This window comes from Amblyomma mixtum, chromosome 5 (assembly GCF_055824585.1).
Source record: "Amblyomma mixtum isolate Tamu chromosome 5, ASM5582458v1, whole genome shotgun sequence".
Taxonomy (NCBI): Eukaryota; Metazoa; Arthropoda; class Arachnida; order Ixodida; family Ixodidae; genus Amblyomma; species Amblyomma mixtum.
Genome location: NC_143016.1, coordinates 83,232,513 through 83,259,808, shown reverse-complemented (window position 1 = coordinate 83,259,808; position 27,296 = coordinate 83,232,513). Strand labels below are relative to the sequence as shown.

General features: G+C 43.0%; 3 protein-coding genes across 3 annotated transcripts; 2 read left to right on the top strand and 1 right to left on the bottom strand.

Annotated features, from left to right (window-relative positions):
• Positions 1-58: 58 nt before the first annotated feature.
• Bulli (regulator of MON1-CCZ1 complex protein bulli) lies at positions 59-2,070 on the top strand. Its single transcript, XM_089545360.1, has one exon. The coding sequence runs from the start codon at positions 117-119 to the stop codon at positions 1,971-1,973; it is 1,857 nt and encodes a 618-aa protein (XP_089401486.1). The 5' UTR covers positions 59-116; the 3' UTR covers positions 1,974-2,070.
• A 1,343-nt stretch (positions 2,071-3,413) lies between these two features.
• Positions 3,414-13,744, bottom strand: LOC149342846 (uncharacterized). The gene is made up of 5 exons (XM_089545346.1): positions 13,680-13,744; positions 11,400-11,632; positions 7,836-8,015; positions 5,061-5,196; positions 3,414-3,596 (listed from the first exon to the last, which is right to left on the bottom strand). The coding sequence occupies exons 1-5, from the start codon at positions 13,690-13,692 to the stop codon at positions 3,499-3,501; spliced, it is 660 nt and encodes a 219-aa protein (XP_089401472.1). The 5' UTR covers positions 13,693-13,744; the 3' UTR covers positions 3,414-3,498.
• A 296-nt stretch (positions 13,745-14,040) lies between these two features.
• LOC149342845 (carbonyl reductase [NADPH] 1-like) lies at positions 14,041-26,087 on the top strand. Its single transcript, XM_089545361.1, has 8 exons — positions 14,041-14,386; positions 17,332-17,413; positions 19,875-20,053; positions 21,052-21,164; positions 22,033-22,158; positions 22,307-22,448; positions 24,332-24,395; positions 25,757-26,087. The coding sequence occupies exons 1-8, from the start codon at positions 14,363-14,365 to the stop codon at positions 25,858-25,860; spliced, it is 834 nt and encodes a 277-aa protein (XP_089401487.1). The 5' UTR covers positions 14,041-14,362; the 3' UTR covers positions 25,861-26,087.
• Positions 26,088-27,296: the final 1,209 nt, after the last annotated feature.

Here is a 27,296-nt window from a genome sequence, read left to right as displayed (position 1 = left end):
TTAAGATATTCTCCGGTTACCAGTGCTTTATTTCTTTTTTATCCACTATTTGTTGGCATAGTTCTGGCACGAATGGCGCTGCGGTTACCTGCATCTCTGTTGCGGTGTCTTCTGCAATGACAGACGAAAAAGACTACTTCCTTGAACTATCATCAAATCCAATAAGGTTCGAACCTGTCAGTAAGATTGCGAACGTCTTCTTTGACGATGCCAACCAGCAGGTGTTCGTTGTGCGGTCGGGCGGAGCGACGGGCGTTGTCGTCAAGGGTCCAGATGACGACAAATCTACCGACTTCAGAATGGACGACAAGGGGGACGTTGTCTCGATCAAGTTCTCTCCCGATCTGAAAGTCCTTGCCATTCAGCGCAGCCAAAAGTCTGTCGAATTTGTTAACTTTTCCGGCACGATCGACACTGTAGAGTATTCTCAGAGCTGCAAAGGAAAAGCCACCAACATCTTGGGCATAGCCTGGACCTGTGCGAACGAAATTGTCTTCGTTACGGACCACGGCATCGAGTTGTATCAGGTCAGCTCAGAGAAACGAACGCTGCGGGCTCTGAAGACCTACACGCTACAAGTGAATTGGTTTGTTTATCAGCCAGCTACATCGTTGCTTGTGCTGTCGTCTGGGCCGCTTGGTAACATCTTGCATCCGTTTCAGTTTAAACCGGGTGTCGCTACGCGGCTGCCGAAGTTCGAAGTTGATCTGCCAATCATTCCTAAGCCGCCGAGAGTGTGCCTGCTTGAGCGGGATGTTACGACAGCAGTGCTGTACGGCAAGTGCGTTATCGTTGTACTCCGTCATCAAGCGAGAACCTCGGTCGGGGGCACGGGGGCCGAGATCGTCATTTACACCTTGCAGAAGGAAGCGCCGCCAAGAAAGACGGACATCCTGAAGCTAGACACAAGCGGGCGCTTTGCTGTCAACATAGTGGACAGCCTAGTCATTGTGCACCATCAAGCGTCGAAGCGGTCAATGCTGTTCGACATAAAGCTGCCTGGGTACAGCGATGGTTTTGTGACGTATCACAGACCTGTAGTTCCCCCGTCACCCATTCGCCCTTTCAAGCTTAAGGTGTCTGTGCCGCCAAACAACTCATTAGAAGAGGTCAGCTATGAGCTGTACTCACCAAACTGGGTTGTCTTCCAACCGAACATCGTCATTGACGCAAAGATAGGTTGCCTTTGGTACGTCACGCTGAGGCTGGAGCCCTTGCTGGCACACTTTGATGACAAGCGCCAGCTGGTTGATTTCCTCTTGCAGCGGTCCAATTCCAAAGATGTACTGCTCGGTGTGTGTTGTCGTCTGCTGGAAAAGGACTCCCAGTTGCCCCTTGACCAAATTGCAGATGTCTTCGACAAACTTGCTGCCAAGGAAGGCTGTGTGGACCCTTCGGATATGTATGCCCACGTCTTCTCGAAATTCGCTGATGAGTGCGAGGACAGGTTTCATTTTGTCGTCTCTACCCTCGTCGAGTACATCAGGTCGCTGGTGCAGCACCAGTTGCCGGTTCCCTATTGCCACAACGAGCTCCTCATCAATGTACTTGTTCATAACCGGCGGTTCCATCAGTTACATCAGTTCCTGCAATACCATGTACTAACAGATTCTAAACCACTGGCATGCCTCCTCCTGTCCCTGCATGCAGTGTACCCACCAGCAACACAGCTAGCTCTTGACATGCTCAAGAGACTCGGCACAGCCAATGAGGAAATTGTAGAAGTGCTTCTGTCGCAGAAGAGGGTGCTCAGCGCCATCCGGTTTGTGCAGAACCTGGGCACTTCGGACTCCATTTCGGCCCGCAAATTTCTGGAGGCTGCACGAAGCAGTGACGACCCTGCAATATTTTATGCAGTTTTCAAGTTCTTTGAGCACCGTAATGAGGCCCTCAAGGGTGTGCCAGAGTTTGCCAAGGGAGAGCACTGTGAGCAGTACGTCAAACATTTTGAAACTTTGTATGGTGGAGTGTGATTCTGAGCAGCTAATATGCAGTTGCCAAGTTGAGCTTCAAAGCAGTGGTCAGGACTGGTGTGTGTTGCAGAATAAAATGAACAGAGTGCTAGAATAATCCACTTGTGTTGCCAAGTTTCGTAGCACCGCCCAGCTCATTCATAATGCCCATTTTTCTATGTGTGCACAGGTTGCCACTCAACACAATAGTTTCAAGCTCATTGTAGGTGCGACTTACAGCATGTGATACCTCATGAAAAACGGGTACAGCACACTGCTTCCAAGGAACCTCTTCTCCAATTGTTGAATCATTCCTTCACAATGCACTTTGTCCAACTAAAGGCGTCACTGGTTCCAAGTTCACCACGGCCAAAATTACTATTGCATGTGTTTGCACTTCACTGCACATGGTGTCACGATGGGAACCACGCTTACAACAGAAACAAAGTGCGGCTGCTTTTTGTGCTTTGAAAACTGCATGTTTAGCCATTTGGTGAACAAGCAGTACTACAAAATTGACTCTATAGTTTGGGAAGAGGTCCAGTGCACCTTTGAAAGACCACTAAAACTGCTTTTCTTTAAGCACTCAACTCTTCGGCTATTAACTAGCACATAGGCACAGCTTCAATAAGAAATCAATGCTGCGACACACTTTGTAGAAAGGTCATAACACCCTATGCAGAAGAGCGTCGTTAACTTCCCTTTTAAACAATCCAAGGTGCCTTTACCCATTAACGAAAACTACATGGTCCACTGTAGATGTAGCAATATTTGCATTAAAGGTGCACTGAAGAGGATTCTGAACTTGTCTTTTTGCCGCGGGAACTCGATCTACCCGTTCCTAGCATTCTTAGAAACAGTGACTTATCGCCCTGTGTGGCCGATTTCCCCAATTAAATCGAATTAACGTCCGGCTCCCGCCTTTTTTTTTTTAATTCTGCCTCGTACAGTGGGTGGAGTCGACCAACGCGTGGAGCGCCTTTCACCCAGTCCCGTGGAGGCTTTGCTTTCACTTTTTGTTTTTTAGGTTTCCATGAATAAATAGTTTCATTCGCAGATAATATAGCTGCAAAATAAGCCCGAAGAAATAAAAATACGCGCGGACTATTTGCTACTACAGACTACTACGTATTACTCCGCCGAAGCCGCCACGGGACTGGGTGAAAGGTGCTCCACGCGTTGGTCGACTCCGCCCACCGTACGAGGCAGAATTAAAAAAAAAAGGCGGGAGTCGGACGTTAATTCGATTTAATTGGGGAAATCGGCCACACAGGGCAATAAGTCATTGTTTCTAAGAATGCTAGGAACGGGTAGATCGAGTTCCCGCGGCAAAAAGACAAGTTCAGAATCCTCTTCAGTGCACCTTTAAGATGATGACCCTCACTGCTTCCAGTAGACTAAAGGCAGAACAATGGAGAAGTAGATGCAACACCTCAGAAACTCATGTGAAAAAGGCAGGCAGAACTTTACACAACTTTATTACAGCACCTAAGAGGGAAAAAAGAATGGGCAGACTTTTAATTCCCTACTGCGGACAATGCACTGACTACTTCCGGTACCACATCTGGGCCATGCTCATGCGCTTGATCTTCCTTTGCAGCTGCAGGATGCCATACATGAGGGCCTCTGCTGTAGGGGGACAGCCTGAAAGGGAAGAACTGGGATTATGTGCAGACTCTTTTTTGACCAATGTTTCACTGGGGACGAGGGTCTTGAAAACTTTTTTTTTTATTTGTTAACATATCTTTCTGAAACTTAGCACCCGGGTGTATCACTGAATGCTGATTTCGAATATGCATTTACATTTCAAATACCTCAGCTGGAAGGAAATATATGGCGAAATAAAATATCCTAATTTTAGGTAATTTCTTACGGGCCTTTTTAGTAATTTATCAGTTAATAAACATTTTTAAAGAATAAGCAGACATTTGCAAAGGCCCAAAGCACATCCTAAAGCTAATAGAATGTCTACAAACTAATTTTGTTGATCATAAATAAACAACAAAGTTTGAAAAAAAAATTGACATGGCAGTAATTAGCCCACACTTGGCCTAATTGCTCATATATAATGTTTAAAGGAAAAAAGAAAGCTTTAGGACGTGCTTTCGGCCTTTGCAAATGTCTGCTTATTTTTAAAAAATCATTCTTTAACTGATAAATTACTATAAAGGCCCGTAAGAAATTACCTAATTTGAATGTTATTTTGCGATAAATTTTCTTCCAGCTGAGATATTTTAAATCTAAATGCTTATTTGAAATCAGCATTCTACGATACACCTGCGTGCTAAGTTTCAACAAGTTATGTCGAAAAATAAAGTTTTCAAGACCCTCATCCCCCCTTAACGGCTTCTGATATAGCACCACCAAAGCATCAAGGTGAACACACAGAAATGAGCTACATAAAATAACCGTGCTTCTATAGTGAAAGGTACCACAGGGTGCCCAGTGAACACGAAGAAAGGAAAAACAGAGAAGTGTCGGGAAAATCTCAAATGGAAACAAAAACCACGGAATAAGAGATATATTGTCTTAACCGACCACACGGGATCCACTGGATACCATGCAATGCATCTTGACAGTTTGCTAAGCTTCTCGCATGCTTTTAGAGCCGGCTTTTCTTTTTTAACTTTGTGCTAAAAGATTTTTAAAAGTGTGACTACTAATCTAACTGTTTTGCCTAGTGTCAGGGAAGTGGGCATTACATAAGCTGCTGCTAGCTTTCATTGCAGCGATAGGTAGCAACGAAAGAGATGATGAAAGTTGAATTGAAAGTATTCCATGCACAGAAATAGAATGAACAGTTGCAAAACCACAAAAATAATTTTTTTCCCCTATAGTCGCACTTTCAGTGCTCTTGAGCATTGCGTACTGGTCCCCCAAATAAAAAAATTTGTACTGTTGACTTGCTTACAATCAAGTGCAGGTTCAGCTCTCAGTGTTTTGATAAATGCCAGGAGAAACAAAGCATTATTAGCAAACTTTCATTTCAGCTTTGGCTGCCATCTTGCAAGAGCATGGACTGACAACTATTCCATAGCTACCTCCAACACATTCGGGACACTTTAAGCAAGGTGGGCACCATTAGGAAGCCAGTTGGTACGGTCGTACCTGGCACATAGATGTCAACGGGGATGATGCGGTCACAGCCACGCACTACCGAATAGGAATAGTGGTAGTAGCCACCACCATTGGCACAGCTACCCATGGAGATAACCCACCGAGGCTCCAGCATCTGGTCATACACCTGCAGCAACGACAACCATTAAGAAAGAAACCACAGTGCAGAACATGCACCACTCTTCCACTCAGGTGCTGCACTAAACAAACAAACACAGCACAAAATGTTTGCTGCCATGCTTCCTCCTTACGAGGGCATCGCCTCCTTTAGTGATTAGCCACTTCAGAGCACCATGAAAGTGGTCCTTGCCTAGATTTAGCAATGAAAAAGAAACTGGCACAAGTATGAAAATGCACATATATGCAGTTTCATTGTGCTTGTTACTGTGACCTGTCATCTGCCTGAGGGTGGCTACAGCCAAAAATGTGAGCCATAAACTCGGAACTGAGGCTGTGTAGAGACGTCTGTAGTATTGAATTCCATGTGAAATACTGCCACTTAAAGGGATCATGAAGTGGTGTTTACTGAGGTTGAGAAAAGCACACGAGCAATCGGTGTTCCATCGTTGTCACCGTACGACAAAAATGTTTAAGTAGCTTCATTAACACTCAAGATATCAATGATTAAAAAAGAAAGAAAACTGTCAATGCCAGTCATCAGGATAGGGGCGGCTAAGAACGTGCGGCGAGGAGTCACCCTAATCGGCTGCGAGTAGCAATTTTTAAAAATTATTTGTAAATTATAGTCCCTGCAGAGTTGCAAATTTGACTCGAATACTCACTAAGAGCACCTGTACAGATTTGTTGCATTGGAATAAGACCGTAAAAATCACTTCAGGCTCCCTTTAATGGAGAAAATTTTGACTACACTTAACGAATAGTTGAGCCCACTTATAACGGCCGCAGATATAAAAAACGCTCGCTTATTACGAATGTTTGTGGTGCTACCATCAGAATATGCCTTAGGGCAATGGCAATTTATCTTGGATACAACGAACATCTGTGGCTGCACAACTTTGTTATAGTGACCAAGGAGGCATCGTAAACTCGGCCCCAAAGTTGGAAAACTCGCTCTTCCAGCAAGAATGGAAACTGAGGAGCTCCTCTCGGCCCCCATGACACACTCTGGAAAGAAAATAGAAAGGCAGCATTGAAACTAGATAACCGCCGATCAAGCACATGCCGATCGCCTAGAAGGTGAATCAATGCCTACACGTGCACCGGCTGGTCAAAGCATTCGAAGTGGAAGCAAAGTTACTGTGCATGGTCGTGGATCAAGTAACGACAGCGATTTGGGAAGCTGGAATGCTTTGCTGGCCATGCAGTGGAATTGTGCTGCTGCCTTGTACGGGCAGCGCCAGATAGCAGACGGTGCAGCTGATTCATTGTGTGCGCATGTGCATTGCATTCTTTCACGTGCACTGCACTGCTTTCGGCACTGCATGTGCCCAGGAACGATGGATGATGCTGTCGAAAACAGATGTGATCAGACACGTGCAGATTTGCGGCAACGCCTCGTTGATGCATAGCTGGCCAGATGTTGACTTGGATGACTACGCTCGTGCAGAGACAATATCGCACAGCTGTTCTCTGATGGAGCTGTTGTACACAAAGTACGAGCACTCCCAAACCGCTAGGAATCTGATTAATGTGACCGACCTGACACTAGGTGCCATGGATGCTTGAACCAAGATTAGTTATATTCTGTCCTGAAAGCAGATTTTTGGCAGCAAGGGTCTTGGCGAGGAGAACATCACCACCCTGAAGAACCTAGACAGCACCGCGGTAGGTGCTGTTTTCAAGTACACGCGTATGAAGCAGTTTTTATGGAGTTAACGACACTTTTCACAGACTTAGCAATTTTTTTCGCAGACTCGGCAATTTTGACTGTATTAGGGGGAGTCCAACAAACGCGATCTGCGTGACCGTCAGGTTCGTTATAAGTAGGCTTGACTGTATTTGCAATACAGAATGTTATACTTGCACTGTATAACTTCACGTTAACCATTCCTGAACCAGGATGCTACAGGATATTGGTTCATGCTGCAGCTGAGCAAGGTGGAATTTAAAGCATCCCTATAAATGGTTACACATGGAGGCAGTACATCCAGCCATGTCATTAAACAATGGCAACAAACTTTTTCTTTAATAACTGAATAACAAATCGCCTTTTCTAGCTATTTAAGCTCACAGGTCTGCACTGTCAACCATCGTCATAGTGATTCCACAATACAACAAAGTGAGTTATCATGATGTACACGAGACCCCTGCACAGACTCCACAAATCTGCCTTCACACCTGCACTCAAATGGTGCACCCCAGGGTGCCTGTGGTGACATTTTCAGCTGCCTGCTCGGCTTGGTGTAGCTTTCGGAAGTACAAGCAAGTAAAGCACCATTTATACTGTAGTGCATGCTCAATAAGACATCATTCAATTATTTTGCAAATAAATGCACACAGGCTACACCAGTCATTAAGCTCAATTAACATTTTAAAATGCCTCATTTAAAGAAAAAAATGTCTAACTGATTCCTTTGAAAGCCAAACTTCATGCATTAAAAACGGTCTGAAATAAAATGCTCAATACTGTTCATTATACGCTATGCAGATACTAGCTAGCACATAAACAGGACACACTAATGCTGCAATATCTTTCCAAGCACACACTTATAGTACTGTGCATTTCTATGCAAGTTGCAAAAATAGGCATTTAACTGACCCCACCAAAAAGATGAAACCCGAAGAGATTGCCAGTGCATACACTACCTTTCTCAATGCTGGTGCCATCTTGTTCGTAACTGTTCCGGCTACGATGATGACGTCGGCTTGACGAGGACTTGCACGGAACACAACACCATAACGGTCCATATCGTAGCGAGGCGCTGCAATGTGCATCATCTCCACAGCACAGCAGGCTAGGCCAAAGGTAAGAGGCCAGAGCGAAGTCTGCATGGAACATTACAAAAAAAACTGACTGGTTAAACCTCTGTTTCTGCATGCGATATGAGCCGCCACAGCTGCAGCCTCCATTTCTATCAATATTGATGAATTGTGTTGTAACCTACATCTATTAGCTTATTCGGCTAACTAAGATAGAAGGAATGAATGTATATATAGATAGGAAGACGAACTACGAGTTACGTTTTTTTTATTTATTTATTTATTTTTAGAGTTACAGTTAAGAGTATTGAAGTTTAATATATACACAATATATAATGCCCTAGCTACACACACTTTAGAAACGTCACTTAGCTCAACATACCGCTCGGGCACATGCTCGGGCACACACTCTAACCCACACTGGCACACAAACTCGTATCGCTTGTTTTCTGCTCCTGCTGTGGGCTACACAAAGGGTGTTCTGCTCTGTGTCAAAGTTGACACTCTCACAGTTACAAACACACAAATACGCTCAGAAAACAAACACACACAGAAGAGACGAACACGTGCAAAAGCCTCCCTTCCAAGAAACGTAGGGGATGGAAGCGGCCCCGCGTCCGAGCCTCAGCTGTCCCTTCGAAACCGGAAACACTAACCGGGAACACTGCTTCGGGGCATAGTGCCCCCCCCCCCCCCCCCCCCCCACAGCTCTCGCCCACCGACTCTCACACAGAGGAAAAAGACTCCCACCACCTCACTCGTAAAAAAAAAGAAAGGATGGATGGTCGTCACAGAAACAAATGCACGTGAAAATGACACTCGCTAACACATCACAGTGACTCTTGGTTTAAAACTGGTTAGTGACTACCACAACTAACAAAACATCACTGTTCTCTTTCCATTATAGACTTTCTTGTCAACTAACCTTGTCACCTTTGGCTCAGTTACATACTCCATTCCCTCATACACATATTCATATTAAAGTATTAAAGGAGTATAGACACTGAACTTTTTGGTGCGTGTTTTCCTCTTCGTAATGATGTGTAAGGCATTATAATACAGAGATTAGCATGTGGTATTCTCCTACGACTGCTATATAATTTGTAATAGAATTTTTCTCATGCTATTTCAGTTTCAGTTTCAATAGCCGAACGTTGACTGTGATGCCAAGGTGTGCTTATAGGTCATGCAAGACATGAAAAAACAGCGATATAATCGCAGCTTCGTTGTTTTAATTCACTACAATGCTAAAGTCAGCCTGTCTCAAGAGATGGAATGAGAACGAATGTAGAAGCAGCAATTATATTGCAGTTTTTTCATGCCTCATGTGACCTATAAGCACACATCAGTCATCATTCTGTTGAAACCAAAATCAAATCCGCATGACAGAAATATGTGACTGTAAATTATTTAACAGTCGTAGGTGAATAACATGTAGTGATTCATGCATAGTAGTATGACAGAAAAATGCGACTGTAAATTATTTAACGGTTGTAGGTGAATAACATGTAGTGATTCATGCATAGTAGTATGACAGAAAAATGCGACTGTAAATTATTTAACGGTTGTAGGTGAATATCACATAGTGATTCATACATAGTAGTGTCCTCCGCATCATTGTAGAGAAGAAAACATGCCACCAAAATTAGGTATCTACACTCCTTTAACATAACTCGCAACCTTTCCTTGTCTGACCACAAAACATCAGTCACTAACACCTTTAAATGAAAAACCTACTCCTCCTTCTGTAAATCTTTTAGGCAATTTAACAGCTATTCGGCCGGACCTAGAACATGCACGCGTCATTTTGAACACACATCGTCGCACTTTCAAACACCTTGAAAGGGCCCTTGCAAAATGACTCAGGCTTGTGGTTTTTATTCTTTGCGTGCATAGTATGCTGCATTGTCATGCCTTACAACCCAATAATGTGATTGCTGAAATCGTAATATTAAATATTTTATTCTGTGCCAGAAACGCAGCAGTGGTTTTCGCCAACGGGTATGACATAGCACTCCAATTGGGCGCTGCATGTTCGATTGGTTAGGGGTCGAGTTAGAACTCGATTCTTGTATATTTAGGAAATGAATCCAAAACACAATGCGTCTGACTATTGTAAGCGTTTCGAACAGAAAGAATCTAAAAATAAGCGCTATAATTGAATGCAAACTAATAAAAAGAGCGCCAGAGGCGCTATTTTCCATTTCACTTTAAACTGTCGCGGAGCGGGGCGCTGCTGTTCCAAGCTACTGATACCAAGAATATATTAAAAGAAAAAAAGAAACCTGTCGGCAGACACCATTGCCAAAACAGGGGATAGAGGGGAAGGAGAGGGGAAAGGGGGGCAGATTGGTGGTAGCTTTCCAACCCCAAAGCCAAAGGGATCACAAGTAGGCATGGGAAGCCCTGCTGTGCTCCTTTAGTCACACCTGCATCGTTAAAGGTGTGCGTACTCAGAACAGCAATGGCGTCAAAGTACGCGGCTGTGGGCTGTCCTATGCAGTCAACAATGCTTTGCGAGCTGGGTGCAACGCGTGGCTCTGATTAGTATCGCCCAATCTTGGCTCTGGGCAAGTGAAACAAGATTTCATTGTATCTTTTTGTTTTGAATTTTGCAAGTGGAATAACTTTCAATTGCAAGCTCCAATTTCTGCAATTCTTTTTCGCACTGGCCTCTGGGACACATGAGGAATCATTTGAGCCAGCATAATCGGTAGTAGTGAAAAAACGTTGTAGTGCATGTTTAAATCTGCCCAGAATCACACAACCAGCTTTATTGCTTTGACTACAGCTTACACTGGCATCTCTAATCCGAAATCTCAAGCTAACCTGCCTATTCTAGATCTTCAATAAAAAATTTCGTGACCTCATAAACGTTCTCATTCACAACTTTCCAACTCCACAGTTTCTGTAGTAGCCAAAAAGGCAAAACCACACCGCCATACTTCACAATGTATAAGCCATACCAAACTGTTTATCTGCCGCATGTCAGTGCTACTGTGCAGCTATATTTCTTTTCAATCAAACTCTGAAATATGAACAATTTTCTAATCAATGCCACGCTCCACTTCAGTCCTCGAACAGATCAAGACAGCCAGCAGAAAAGAAAAAAAATATATCCATGCAAGTCTACAATTTTTTAAGTAATATTTCATGTTCGACGTTATTTAGGTGTTTTTGAAGTAAGAAAATAAGATGTGTTATGCTTCTATTTAACAAGCAACTAGTACAATGCTACCGCTCCACTTTCTCTAGTATGACCTCGACAGCCCTGGGGAAAGAAAAATTGAGTTGTAGTTAAAATTTCATTTAACCTTCATTAAATTCACTCTTCAGAATGTATCGAATGTAACATAAAAAAAAAAATAAGACAATGTGGAGGCAAAGTGTGCAGACAAAATGTGCCTGCAGTAGAACCACATGAGAAATTTGCCAGTGCATGCCAGTTACCTTCCTGCCCCAAGCGAGGATGTCATCGGCTCGAGCAAGTGCAAACTCCACTGAGTTTGTTGGCTTGAAGGGTGAGTAGGGCCTCCAGGGCACCTGACTGGGATCTGTAGGGGCCGGCTCAGAGGTCTGGGAGGCACTGGAGCGCAGCTGCTGCATCACCGCCACACTACGACACTGTGGCCCAAGAATGCGGTGCAGCACCGAAGTCGCCATGCGGCCCGGCCCCCAGATGGCTGCAATTCAAAGCATCCATCAGAAAATGCGGGCATTCAATAGCAGAGTTGTCAAGCCGCCACAGTGGCTCAGTGGTTACGGTGCTCGGCTGCTGAACCAAAAGACATGGGTTCGACCCTGACTGCTGCAGTCACATTTCGATGGAGGCGAAATGCTAGAGGTCCGTGTATTGTGCAATGTCAGTGCATGTTAAAGAACCCCAGGTGGTCGAAGTTATCTGGAGTCCTTCCCTATGGTATCCCCTTAGCTTGAGTCGCTTTTTTTTTCTTTACTGCTTCTTTGGAAATACACAGGTATTAAGGAAACGTTAAACCAATAAAACCGTAAAACCAAAAAACAACGTGGTTTTACATTCAGAACCACAAGCTCACTCTGAACTCAGTGTATATTTTGTAAGCCTGCAGTGCAAATATTCAGCTGTGATGCACAACTCGCTCTAATTTGAAAACATGTTAGACAAGACTACATGCCCCATTATTGCCTTGCTGGTGGCAGTTGTTGAATTGAAGTAAAGATGATCTGCACTGCTTCTGTTAAGGTTAAAAAAAAAATAAAAGATAGCAAAAGCCTGGCTCGTAACAAACCTGGTGGCCTAACACCATTGTTGGGATCGCATTGCTAGTGTGTCCAAAAAGCTGCTGCTATAAAACAACAAGCAAATAAGCATGGCTAGATGATTACAAAAAGAGCATTCATTAAACTGAGTACAATTTAAAAATGCATGTTCAACACTTCGTTCAACATGGTTTGTGACCTCCAATAGAGAGCGTGTGCGACACAACAATCAATAATTGCGGTATCAACTATGGGTGCAGCAGTGTTACTCGTTGCACACGAACTACCTCTACATCATCTGCTTACAACACCTTCGCATGCATTCATTTAATCAGAATGTCAACTCTGTAATTAAGGTCCCGCTTTTTTTGCATGTGTGCAGTCGAGTTTTTCAAGGACGAAAATGAGTGAAATGGAAAAAAGCTCAGCCAAAGTAAACTGGCTCTCAATTTTTCAGAAGAAATGCTGGGCCTGCAGCCTAGCAAATGCAGGCAAATATTGAACAGGAAGCACACACTTTTTGTAGGCAGTTCTTTCTTTGTATTTGCAAAACTAGATTTCTGTTGATTTGTAATGAAGTGGAATGACATGTTCAAATGTAAGGAGACAGAAAACGTGGCCTGTAGGTTTGCGTTCATTCTGGTTATGTTAGGAACAGTACACGCAAGGCACTGCACAGTCTGGAATGAAGATTACACCTGTGCTGGCTTACAGCTGGAAACCCAAATAAACATTCTATTCAGGTAAACGTGAAATGTGCTCGTGTAGTCAAGACCAGAGTTTAAAGTTTCCAACAGCACACAAGAATGTTGAGTGAACATATGTGCAAACGAGAGGCACAAAAAGATCAAATGGCCCGCTTCTTAGCGTCACGCAAATGAACGACACTTATTTTCTACTCCAGGCCGGCGTATTCTCTTTGGGTACAGTAAAATGCATGTCGGTCAGTCGGAACCACGGAGTGGAGAATTTTAAAGATGAGCCACATCGGAGAGTTCAGTACGATGACCCACCACAAATCGGGGACTTCGTAATAGCTACTCTGTTCAACCTGACGCAAGCAGCTTAACTGTTTGCCGCGATTCGGGCTTTAAATAGTGCAATGGTCGAATCTGTTCGACATGCAGCACACCGTTCAAGTGCGCAGTACGCATACTCCACCGGGCTCAATGAATGCACACACTGGAATTAGCATGCATGCAATGCCTCAGTAGACTCATACGTCAGCAGGAAACATGTCCGCGACAATCTTCACACTACGTTACTACGCTTTCTGCCGCAACTAGGGCGACGATCATCACGTTACGTTGCTACGCTTCTTCCGTAACTCGGCATGTGCACTCTAGTACTCCACACTGACACCAAAGTAACAACGGTGTATCAGTTACTCGTGAACATATTGCGCATCGCGACAAGCTTTCCGCTGCATCGCCAATGTTAAGTTTCGAACAATTATTTTAGGATGGAGCAAAATGACGACTCCGAATTTACCTTGGCTACCCATCCTCGGAGAACGCAGATACCCTTCAGCAACCGAAAGTCAACATGCAAACGGATTGGATTAGGTCGGATTTCTAACGACATTAAAAGAATATATTCTGCGAAACGAAACCGAAAGTAGATTAATGTGACAAAAATTATTCAAATTGCTGTGTTAATTTTATTTTCTAGATATTTTAGTCGTGTCTCGCGAATATACGAGCGGCGACTTCTTTTTCTTGTTTTTCTTCTAGCCTGCTAACGGCGGCTGTGCTTTTGGAAAATGATTATTCTGGGATGCTTTTAGGGGTTTCGATGGTCGTGGTTCACAAGTCACCGCGACTTCGCTTCTTGCAACAGTACTGCTCCGTCAACGCCGCCCTGATAATTTCCAACCTTGCAACTTATTTCCTTCCTCCATGGCTATAGTGAACTAGAATACTTATCCATGGCCACGGAGATAGTAGGCTATCTCCGGCCCGTCTTCGCGCATCTTCCACTGTCACGTGACCAAAATGCTCACGCGCGCGAACGGACCGGCTACAGATCGCGAGCGCGCGATGCGCTAGTTGTAAACGCAGAGCCGGCGACGCGTCGTAGGCAAGGCAAACCTCAGGTGGCGATAGAAGGGCCTTTGAACCCTCCCTGCGCAGATTACTCGTCGTCCCCTGAAGTGGAATTTAAGCCGTTGCACCATGTCATCGACTCGAGTCGCTGTGGTAAGATCAACATTTCGGAACCCTGTTGCCTCAAATGAACCATTTCTGCCTACATTCTTTCTTCACGTAGTGCACTTGCGTACTACGTTCTACGTGCACTCTCGAACAGCGGAAAGACCTTGGAAGTACTAAATATTGGCCTTGGGGCGCATTCCTTGTCTTGTATGATATCTGTCCGGGTTGTAAAAAAATTATCCTGTGCAAACCACTGGGTTGTGTGCGTGCGTGCGTGTGTGTGTGTGTGTGTGTGCGTGTGTGTGTGTCGGTGTCCGTCCCTTCGTCGGCCGACGTCCCGCGGCCGAAACGTCATTAAATTGTTCTAAGCTACAAACGTCTTCATATATTTTTTGCGTATATTTCTAACCGAGCCCAAGCAATATATATATATATATAATGCACTTATATTATTCATGTATTTGATCCCTCAACAAATTATATGAGGAGGGCGCGCTAATCGTCCAAACAAAATTTATATATATTAAATATGCAATTTTCGTAACGAAACATTTTTTTTGTTGTTCATCCACTTTGAACAGTGCCGTAGCCAAAAATTTTGTTCGAACGATTAGCGCGCCCTCCTCATATAATTTGTCGAGGAATCAAATACATGAATAATATCAGTGCATTGCCAATAACATTGTGTATAGATGCTACAGATGAACTCTTTAACGCTACGCACTGTCAAGACAAGTAAAATATATATTTTTTTTATAAAAAGGCATTTTCGTATGACCCAAAAGTTTTGGCAGAAATACATGATATCAGTGCTTCTGTATTTTTTGCATATTCAATTAGTAAAGAAAATATCACATGAACTTTAGAACTATATCAGTTCAAAACCACCAAAGCAATGCATGCAGCTGATATGAAAAAGCAAAAGCCATGAAATGAAAACAGTGTATTGCAGCAGCTGTCACCAGTCGTATGTTGTAAGTGCACCGAAATTATTGTCGCAACAGAGAGCACATGTAAAAGCAGCTCTGCAAAATATACATTAGAAATGCAAAGTTCAACCGATTATTACATATGCAAAGATACAGCTTGATAAAGGGCAAAAAAATGTCACTGGAAACAAAGTTCACTTGATGTATATGCATAACCTCGAAACAAGATATTTAAATATATGTGTAAGTTTCCTATAAATCTATTTATCTAAGCAAAAGCCACTGTATATAATGCACTGTAAAGCCCTCACCCAAGGGCCCTTGAGGTATCTGTAATAAATATATAAAATTAACATGTTGTGGATTACTTTACGCATGGAAAGGCAGACAATCTAGGCAAGAACAAAACTACGATCGCAAAAATTGTGATATATACTTAGGCCTTGCTGCAGGTTGTGAGCACCATATGGGTAGATAAATAGAGGAAGGTAGATTAATAGAGGAAGAATGCAGAAATCAATAAGAAAATGTGTATTTTAAGTGCCTGCACAGTGACAATTATTCTGCACCCAGAATTTAAGAAGGGTATTGCTTTGATTAAAAAAAAAGTAAAAGCAGGCAGCTAAAAAGAAAGAAAAGGACAAACGAAAGCCACGGATGATGCGACAAGTTGAACAACCCAATATCCGAGTGTGTTTGTTTGGAAGCGCCGCATGGGCTGGGCTTTCAATGAGCAAGGTCAATAAAAATTGTCCTTGTAATTTTCGTATTCGCATGATAACTTTGATCACGATGCTAACTGTTACAATAAACGGCAAAAATTTATGTGGTTTTAAAAGCTAGTGAACAGTCATATGTTTTCATAATTATGCATTTATGGACCCGAAGGAACAGATGGTTTTACTTGCATTGAGTTTTGCTGCTTTGGTACCTAAAGGACAAACTTCACTTGGCGAGAAAGTTTAGCGAAGCGGTCAGTGACTTCGGACACGTTAAGGTCGATGTCTCTGCGGGCGTATATTCTTTTGATATTCTTTTCTTTCACATGTCGGCACAAATGACTAACCACAGCGGTTCGTCTCATCGTACAACGCTTCGTGCTTTGTCAACTTGTTTGATAGTGTGTTGATTTGGCTTGTCTCGTTGTATGTTCCTATGTATGGCTTTAGAAAAGTCAGTGCACCTTTGGCATGAAAAGTTTATGAGAACATTGAACCCATAAAATTCCAGAACTGAAAATTTTAAGCGCGACTTCGGAAATGTCAGTGCACCTCTCGCTTCAAAAGTTTATGAGAAATTTGTACCGATAAAGTCCCAGAATTGAAATTCATGCGCTCCGTAGATTCCGCGGCCGCCGCGAGATGCCGCGACGAGCACGCTCGCCATCGAAATGCCCTTGAAACTTTGTGCTCTGATGGGGTTCCTTGGGTTATGTGACTCTAGGTGCATGGACATTGCCATGATATTCATGCAATCATGAAATCCATGAAATAATGTCATTAAATCCAGCCCGAGTTCATAATATCATAATATATTGTTTATAATATATTGAATTATAATATCATGAAATCCAGCCCGACTTCGCAATGTTCGCGCCGAAATGTTTTTTCGAGCATGAAAAAGACATTGAAGACAGATAGAATGATCTCAGGCACCAGTTGTTGTTTTGGTCGACGGAGTATTACAGTACAAAAAAGAAAAGCTCCCCCCCCCCCCTCTGGCTACACCTTGAATGATTTATATAATAAAAGCATATATTTGTCTCGAATGAAATCGTTTGGTATGTCTAACTATAACGCATTAATTTAGGTGGCATGTTGTTAAAATTTTTTATGCCAAATATTTGCTGGTTAACTGTAAAATGTGAGTTTCTGTACCTTTAATGTGTAATATTTTTGCTGCTAATTTTAGTACTGCACTGATACTGATGTCAGTGTCTCATCACAGCACTACTTGTCTCGTAATCTGTATAGTGATGCTGCAACACCAGAAGATGTCACCATGATGTAAAATAAATTAGTTATTCAACGTCTTTTCTTTTCTTTATTTTTGTGCACACAGGTTACAGGTGGCAACAAGGGCATTGGCTTTTGCATAGTGAAGTTTCTCTGCCAACAGTTTGACGGAGATGTCATCCTGACAGGTTTGTATCCACTGCATTAAATATGATTCCAGGTTTGATGGCACATGTTAAACAATACATGCACGAGCATTCTTTATTTTGAATGGATCATCAAGTAGAAGTAATAACTTGAGATAGATTGCCTTTACTCTACAGAAGTGTTATATAAATTCAGTGTTACCCCCATTCAGTACCATATTTACTCGCATATAATGTATGCACTGGCATAAAAAATGCATCACCAATATTCGTCGTTGTACAAGCTTTACCGTATGTAATAATATCACCTCCAAAATTAGCACCAAATCTTTAACAAAAAATGTGTTCATTGTGTGAGTGAATATGGCATGTTTGAACAAGCTTAATTTTTCTCTGAAACTGTATTAATGGCACTTGTAGTATTAAGTCTATGGCACTACATGAAACTTCACTGGGGCGATTTGGTTGATATACGAAGTACAAGAGGAAAGAGTTGCACTTGAATGGCATTCATGTTGCTTGTGAACTGTGCCTCTTCAGATGGACACTGAGATGAGATTGAAATCCTCAGTGGCTAGAAGAAAATTTAAAAAGAGCCCAACATGGTGGCTTTGTGTATATGCTTCTTTGCCTTCAGTACAAGGTCACGAACTCAATACCAGCCATTTTAATGGTAACACAATGCAACAGCATTTATGTGCCTTGATTTTGGTACACATTAAGGACTCGCGGTTGATTGAAATTAAGCCATATATAGCCATTGACTGCACTATGCCCCATCGACAATGTGTAACTCAAGCATGTTAAAATCCGTTGATTTCTTTAAAAACAAACATAATGCATAGCTTTAGCTGTGTACAAGTGCAGCTGTTTACAACATACGTTCAGGAACACTGTTGCACATTAATAAACTGAATTCTGGTTCTTTAATGTGCACTGACATCGCACAGTACACGGGCCTCTAGAAATTCTAGAGGCCCGTGTACTGTGCGATGTCAGTGCACGTTAAAGAACCCCAGGTGGTCGAAATTTCCGGAGCCCTCCACTACGGCGTCTCTCATAGCCTCAGTCGCTTTGGGACGTTAAACCCCATAAACCATAACCAACCAACTGAATTCTTGCATTCACTGTCTGCAAGGAGCTTAAGTGTGTAGATATTTTTCGTTTGGCTGATTCTTCTAAGGCATACCAAAAGGTCTTGTTTGGTTAGTTGCCCACCTGCAACACTCTTTCTTTTTTTTTTTGCATTTCCTTTTAGAGTAATAGCTCTAGCCGATGCACCAACCCCACTCAACACCATGTGATGTGTCTGCTGTCTGAATTTGACCTTCAGCCTAGCCAAGGTCAAAATGTGCCTAGATAGTAAAAAGACGTAGAAAAAGAAATCACATCCACGACTGGGAGTCGAACCAGCGGCAGTGCGTACAGATCAGCTTCACAGGACACTGCGCGAGACCACTAGGCTATCGTCACAGCCAAACCCAAATATGCCTCGTGATAAACTGCACCACACTCTCGTGCTGTGCACTGCAGAGCGTCGTCTTCATCAACTTCTATCTGTTCCGTCCAGGGGCACTGCCTGCCCATCGGCGTCTTTTACGTAGCACAAGTCCATGCTTTCACACTGATTCGAATGTAGTAAACATTCTCTGTAGTTTCCAAAATTCTAAAATTTGGCCTGGCCCACCCCCAAAAATTTCACCTTGGCCATTGTGGGTCATAACTGATGACCAGTCATAATCGAGCGTGCCGCTATGGCAACCTCCAAATTTGGCTCGGGCTATTGCCAAAACGCTATCACTCGGCCTTTGGGTATGACCGGGGTGAAACACTGCCTAACTTTTTTCTGTAAGTTGCTGCCTTTTATAGGACATGGACGGTATGTCTGATAGGTCCATACCTGATTTGTGTCTCTTGTATTCTTTTGTCTAATCCCTTTGCTTTTTTTTTTTCATTGTTGCTATGTGCCAGCTGGCCCAAATGTGCATTTACTGAAGGCATGGATGATTGATGGGCCTGATACGAAAAGTTCATTAAAAAAATTTTTAAGTGCCTTGTGGTGCAGACTTTATGTAATGCCTGTGATGCCAATTGAAAGGCCTGATGGTAAAGAAATAAGTGCCTCAGAATTTATTGTGGACATTTAGTATCAATTAGCTACGAATATTTTATTGTCGGTGTTACTGCACTAGTTATAACAGTATTGTTGTTACTAGTAAGGCATGTTGACGGGCTTTGGTTCTGCATCTTAAAACTTGGAAAAAACCACCTAGGTGCAAATAATTTCACAAAGACAAAGAGACGAGGAGACAATGGACTGTCCGTTGTCTCCTCGTCTCTTTTGTCTTTGTGAAATTATTTGTGCCTAGGTAGTTCTTTCCAAGTTTCAAGATTGTTGTTACTAGTTATAAAAAGGCCATTTTATTGTCTCAGCTTTCTGTGCATTGTTTCAGCTGTTATGAGAAAAAAAAAATGCCACGTTCTGTTTCTTTTTACCGTGCAGCTCGGGACGAGACGCGTGGCAGTGCAGCTGTTTCAGAGCTAAACAAGCAGCTGCTGCGACCAAAGTTTCACCAGCTTGACATCGACGATCTTGAGAGCATTCGCAAGTTTCGCGACTTCATCAAGAGCACTTATGGGGGCCTGGATGTGCTCGTGAACAATGCTGCCATTGCATACAAGGCAACTATCTCCAATTTTCTTGTTGTTGTCGAAAAGAGTTCTATACACGTGTGTATGTACATGGTTAACGATAAAGGCATGTTGGAGATGTAAGGCTTTCACTGATATGTCTTTGCACATTTGTGATTGCTCACTTTGGTTCGCAGCAAAGTTACTTGTGAAAAAGGAAGAGAAGAAAGGAAAGATAAGGACAGATGAGAGAGTGTGTGTTGAAGTGTGGTCAGCTGATTATGAGCTAGCTCCTTTTGTTCAGTTATCTTTTCTGTTGTTTCCATGACACCTCAGTAGCATTGATATTTTTTCAAGTTAATCAATTCATCTAGTTTTGTTCTTTTCTTATTCTTCTTAAGCATGTAAACGTGAGCCTAGCTTTTGGTTTAGCTGGTTTCAACTCGTTGTCTCAATCTAGTGGGCACAGATGAATAGTCTTTCTAGCAAGGGCGAATAAAGGGAGTGTGGGAAGTTTGGAATATTTGTGTGCCTTCTTGACTCAAAATTTATCATTCAAAATTTTATCATGCTCAAGCAGCTAAAAACTTAGGACAAAGTTTTAAAGCTCACAAAATAAGCGTAAATTTGGTGTCAGAAAAAAATAAGTGCAGTGAGGAGCCACATTGTTATGCTTTTTAGGTGAAATATTCAGCTTCTGACTGAATTAAGATATTTTTGGCTGTACAATGTCTTGCAGTCATTCTAACAGTCACTTGTCATTCACCTTTTTGATGATGTGAAGGCTGCGCAACCAGCCTCATTTAGTGCATCTTTATAACAAAATGAAGTGAGAGCAGCCATCTGTTTTTTTATGATATGAAGTTTAAAGGGCACTGTCTTGGAGCAGATGGCAACAGAAAGATCAAAGCTAACATAGTATGCAAGAAAATAAAATATTTCAGCTGTTGTTCCTGAGCAGTGCTGGGCATTCAACAGTAAAGCGATGAAAAAGTGATGTTGATACATCTTGCAGTGACCGTCTCAGTTATTTTTTTCTTTACTTGCAGAAAAACTCCACAGCACCGTTTGCAGAGCAAGCTGAAGTCACTTTGAAGACAAACTTTTTTGGCACGCTTAATGTCTGCAAGGAACTATTCCCATTGCTGCGCCCACATGCTAGGTGCGTTGTTCCTCCTTCTGTAATAGAATTGTTATCGAGCTGGTTGAGCTTTTTCTGCAGCAAATTTCTTCAAATGTTCGGCGATCCGCAAGGTAGGAAGCACATCACAACTTAGGGGCAGGATCATCCCCAGAGCTTGCGGACATCCTATGTTTGCATTTTGAGTCAAAAATGTTAATTTTGTTGGTCATGAATGGACAGCTCTAGTTCCAGGTGTTTTTAGGTGTTCAGGTACTAATGTGTGTCACATTCTGCTTGATAATCGACATTACAAGCAAGCTGGAGCCACAGGGTCTTTGTACTGGAACCTGAAGACTCAACTTGGGACTGTATAGTTATGATTTAAAAAGCGCGAATAAAAAGCCAGCCTGAAATAATGACGCTTCAAGTCGAAAGCGTGTCCAGTGATTGTAAATGCCAAGTTTGCATTTGATCCGTGCATACATTTGCCAAAGGCAAAACTTGGGTAATGTCAAAATTCATTTGGTTTATTTATACTATCAGTCCTAACAACTCAGACCCCAGAAAGGGTTGGGCATTGAAACGCACACACCGCACCTCAGGCCTGCTGCTATTGGCCACACTGCTGCCATGCTAGACCTGCAGATAGATGAAATATGAAATACCATATAGTTTTGCACAAACTGTGAATTCAGGCAGTCGTTAACATGTAGAGATAAAAAAGCGTTTCCTGCTGCGACGTGGTGGAATTAAAATTCTCACTGCCATTTACAACATTTTCTTCATCCAGTGACAACGTATTTACTGCCGAAGGAGGGCAGGAGTATGTGTAGTGCAAATTGTACACACGTGTGGTGTAATATACTATTTAGTACAACCAGAATCCTTGTACAACACTTTCATACAGGGTGGTCAACTTGAGCAGCTGTGCTGGCATGCTGGAGAGAATTCCTGGAGAAGAGCTGAAGAAGAAGTTCAGTGACCCCAACATAACTTTAGAAGAGCTCTGCAGCCTCATGGAGCAGTTTGTGCAGTGGGTATTTGCTTGCTTAAATTTGGTAGTTTATTGTTTCTGTGTCTGCATTGCATAATTATCTAGCTCTACTAGCATACTGTATCATACTATATCTTCCTGCATGAGTAGCAACCCATTAACCTAGTTACCTTATTATATTTTACAGAGCTGCTAAGGATGGCACGAGTGGTGAAAAAGGTTGGGGAAACTCTTGTTACTGTGTCTCTAAGGTGGGAGTCACTGTGCTGAGTTTCATTCAGCAGCGTGAATTTAATGGAGACCCTCGCGAGGACCTGGTTGTAAATGCTGTAAGTAGATATTTTATTTCATCACACCAGTATGAGTATTGACCAAATGTTTAGGGGAATCCCCCAAGGTGGAGTAGATTTGTAATAAGGGAGTAATTACTCATTGACGTCCACCCGAGCGCAGCCATACGGCTACAAAGGAAAGCTACACAGCTTTCTCAGAAACTTGCCGTCCCGGTTTGCTCAATAAGCTTGCCGTCCCGGTTAGCTCAATTGGTAGAGCCACTGCTCCGGTGAAGCGGTGGTCCCAGGGTTCGAACCCCGGACCAGGACGAATTTTTCTTTAACTACGAAGTTTCTGAGAAAGCTGTGTAGCTTTCCTTTGTAGCCGTATGGCTGCGCTCGGGTGGACGTCAATGAGTAATTACTCCCTTATTACAGATCTACTCCACCTTCGGGTATTCCCCTAAACATTTGGTCAACATTGTTCCCACTTCGAGTTATTGATCAATTCGCTCTCGTCCTATCATAAGCTTGCCGTTCCGGTTAGCTCAATTGGTAGAGCGACTGCTCCGGTGAAGCGGTGGTCCCAGGGTTCGAACCCCGGACCAGGACGAATTTTTCTTTAACTATGAAGTTTCTGAGAAAGCTGTGTAGCTTTCCTTTGTAGCCGTATGGCTGCGCTCGGTTGGACGTCAATGAGTAATTACTCCCTTATTACAAATCTACTCCACCTTGGGGGATTCCCCTAAACATTTGGTCAACACTGTTCCCACTTCGAGTTATTGATCAATTCGCTCTCGCCCTACCATAAGCTTGCCGTCCCGGTTAGCTCAATGAGCGACTGCTCCGGTGAAGCGGTGGTCCCAGAGTATGAGTTGAGCCATTGTCTCAAATTTTCATCAAGTCCTTGTGTGCTTGTTAGTGCCTGCATGCACCTTTCACTTCAGCCCACTCAGGTCATCTGCTTTCCTGATGGCAAATTTGTAACCTGTAAGAACTGAAATGCAGACCTGCACAGTTTTAAACACAGCTGTTGTGAGACTTATAGTGGAGTGTAGTCATTGTGGAGCACTAGGTGGCATCAAAATGAGAGTGCAAATGTGGTTCCGAGCACCTGCACATTTTCTTCAAGCCACATCATTCTTGAAGCGCTATTTATTTTATGAACTCGTCTGTTGTAGTTTTCAGATGTGCTTTCCAGGATATGATGTAACGACTTTTAAAAAAAAATTTTTATGAGAAACCTTGCATTTCAAAAGCTTGTTTCATTAGCTGTCAATTCAATCTTTACTGTAGACCAAATGTTTCAGGGGAATCCCCCAAGGTGGAGTAGATTTCTAATAAGGGAGTAATTACTCATTGACGTCCACCCGAGCGCAGCCATACGGCTACAAAGGAAAGCTATACAGCTTCCTTTACTGTACTTTGCTTTTGTTGTAATCATAAAGATTCGTTTTTATTGAAGGCACATAGTCAGTAGTTTTTTCTCAGAAGGGACCCCAAGTAATGTACAGTACTTTAATATTTTTTTGCATTTAGATATATGTGCACGTTGTGATGTTACCTGAAAAGTTCAAGCCTGTGCCAGACTTCAGCACAGCTGGCATCCCACATGAACAAAATTTGCTGTGTTTGACACATTGTGCTGATGAAGGAGGAAACAAGGTTACAGTCACAACTGTAATCTGTGTAAATATCTTATTAATTAAGTGACTTAATGACTTCATGGCAAAACTAGAGGCTTCCACAATGAGTACTGTGGAGGCGCTTTGTTTGGTCTCTCTTTGGCACTGCCTCCACAGATGCTCAGCTTCTCCATGAAGAAGGTGCTGGTAGTTTTTCATGGAATAGTCTACATAGCTAACATAAATAGGCAAGGCACATTTTGTTTACTGCTTATCAACTTGGTTTTGTGTTATCTTGACCTTTCGTAATCTTAGGTACATCCAGGTTTGGTTGCTACCGATATGTCAAGCCACTACGGGTCCTTGACACCTGAACAAGGTTGGTGCCTACTGAACAAGTTCCTTTTTGCTTCAGTTTTTTTCTGGATTGTTGCATTTGTGCGCTCAATGTGGTCTTTTTTTTTTGTTACATAAAGCTTGAGAATTACAGACATCCAAGTGTGCTCTTTTACTCCATGCAATCACACGCATCTGTTACAAACTAACTTTAGAAAAAGTTAACCTCCTTCAGCAGCCAAAGTTTTACCAGGTGGCTTGGACATCCACACATGCAAGAACAGGTTGCATGGTAACCTGTTCTTCAAGTAATTAGGGTGGCTTGATAATCGGCTGTCTGCTTTTTTTTTTTTTTAAGGAAAAATGTTTGTTGGTATCATATTTTGCTTTGTTAAAATGATAAATTATGTACTTGCAGTGCCATCAAAGTAGTTAAAACCACATAACAGCTTCCCTTACAGCGAACACTCGCTATTGTACAAACAAATATGACCTGACCACCGTGATGGACCCTGGGGCAATGGCAAAGAGTAGAATGGACAAAAAAAAGAAAATAAAATTGCCCAGCCCGCATCGCCACAGGCACAGCGGGCTTTGGGGCAGTGGCAGGGAGTATCAGCGAGGACACAGAACTCTGTTTTAGAGAACATGCAGGCTCTACAAACACACGTGTGCGGCCATGAACTTCATCGCAGATGCATACGGCTGTCTTTGAATCAGAGAAAATATATTCAGTAGAGGAGTGGGTAACTGCAAGGGCTATTGCTGCCTCTTCCGCCTCGATGGACTGGGTCGGTCGAGTTCCAAATGATGGCAGATGTAACTGAGTTGTGAGCATTGTCTATGACTGCAATTGCAAGTGCGGTCTACTGAGGGCATTCAGTGTCGCGTCCACATAGATGGCGGGGGCGGATGAGGAGTAATGCTTGCGAAGGGCGCCTTAGCTGTGGCAGTGCGTCGCTTGTGATCGTACTCCTGATTAGTGTTTTTCGGGAGTAGCGGGATGTAAATATTTGCACTGTAGGTAGTCAAGGCAGACACGAGTAATGAAGCGAGAGTGCACCAAATAGTGTCAAGACCTCGCAGTGTTGATGGTGACTTCCTTACATCGTGCAAAAAAGCACACCACGAAATTATGTTTTGCGCAGTCTGATATGCGTATGTTTTATGTCTGATCCATTCCAAACTCGGAAACATCGGGTGAACGAACGACATGGATGTTGCGAACGGTGCGTGGTGGTAATGTTTGTTATATGATTAAAACTCGACAGTGAAAATGTTTTTTTTTTGTTATTCTCATTAATTTGTTATTCTTTTTTTCTATTTTCATTATTGTCGCATAACGACAATAATTCTGCTTCTTCTGCATTTTATTCTGCTTCTTTTTTTTCAAAAAATATGCAGGCGCTGATGCTGCAACCTATTTGGCTCTCCTGCCTCCAAACATTGACTCACCTAAGGGACAGTTTGTCTGGTATGATCGCAAGATTACCCCATGGGACAAATAGTAGGAAAGGTGATCGACTGCATGGCCTCTCGGTTTGTGGTATCATGCTCTGAACACTCCGGCACCCTTTCCTAGTGTCACGCTATGTAGGGTGTGGTAGTTAATTAATGATCCCGAGAAAACATATTTGCACTGATCTGCATGATATATAGGCTTACAAGAAATGCGACCTATTTTCTCATTGCGCTTTCTGGTTTTATGAAATAAAGATGGCTCCGATTACTTTAATCAATGGTGTAGCATGGTTATTTGTGGTGTGATGATGATGTAGTAACAAGGCCCATAGTTATGAAATTTTGTGTCATGTTGTTGCAAATGCTGTTCGACAAGACAAAAAAAGTGTAATCTGAGGATGCATCGACACCTTTTCTGTAGAAAAGTTACCGACAGCACTTAAAACTACTTAGTGCTGTGAATGCGAAAGCATTTGTGTGTCATTGTTGGTTGCAATATAACTATATTTGTTTACTAGTTAGTAAGTAGCACTATTGTCACAAAGGTCTTTCCGGTAAAGGCTTTTAGGAAAGACCACACGACATATGCATACATATCAAGCGCTGCTTCAACCAAGCCACTGCGTCACTTCTAGCACAATGACATCGCTTCCGGTCTCCAGGATCGTGGTGACGTCACACTGAATTTTCATGACCACTTTTGCGGTCAACAACGACAATGCCTCGTTTCGTTGCTGAGTTACTGGTGAGCCATTTATGGCTTTCATCTTAACAACCAAATGCTTGTGTGAACAAGCACTCCTTTAGTTACACGCACGGCTGGTTCTTGTCGCCACTCATGCTCCCAGTCTTGGGAAGGCAATGGCGATTCACTGTGTACAGGGAGGTTCACATTAGCGAGTCACGGAGGTCACGCAACTAGTTTCAATTGATTTGCTACGCTCCCTCCCCGCTTTTCTAGTGCTTCAGAAACCGTAACTAATTGCCCGAAATCAGTTGTGTGATGTTTGCGACTCGCCAGCATGAATCCGCCTTGAGAGTTTGGCAAATAGGCATGGCTATAGGGAGGGGCCACGTGCCTGCGGCACACGACACATCACTGCCGACGTCAGGGAACACCTCTGCTCAGGCTCTGGGCACCATATTTAAGTCGCGTGAGCCGTGCGGCGGGGACTAATGGCATATTGCCTTGTCCGAGTTGGTGCCTTGCACAGCAATCTGATTTTTTCACATTAGCACACATGAGGTGTCCGTGGGCCTCTGCTGCTTTTAATGTGCTTGAGGAAAGCGTGGCAGAGTAGTGTTTTTTGCCCTTGCTCGTTGAAAACAGATTTGAGCATATGATAAGCGACTGAGATCTTTCTCGTGAACTTTCACCGCCAAGCAGACCAACAGACCGAGCAGCCCGGGCCATTAATTGACGCCAAAGTTGGTAGCATAGATGCGTTTCGTGTCTGCCATCCATAACTCCGTCTGCCATCGT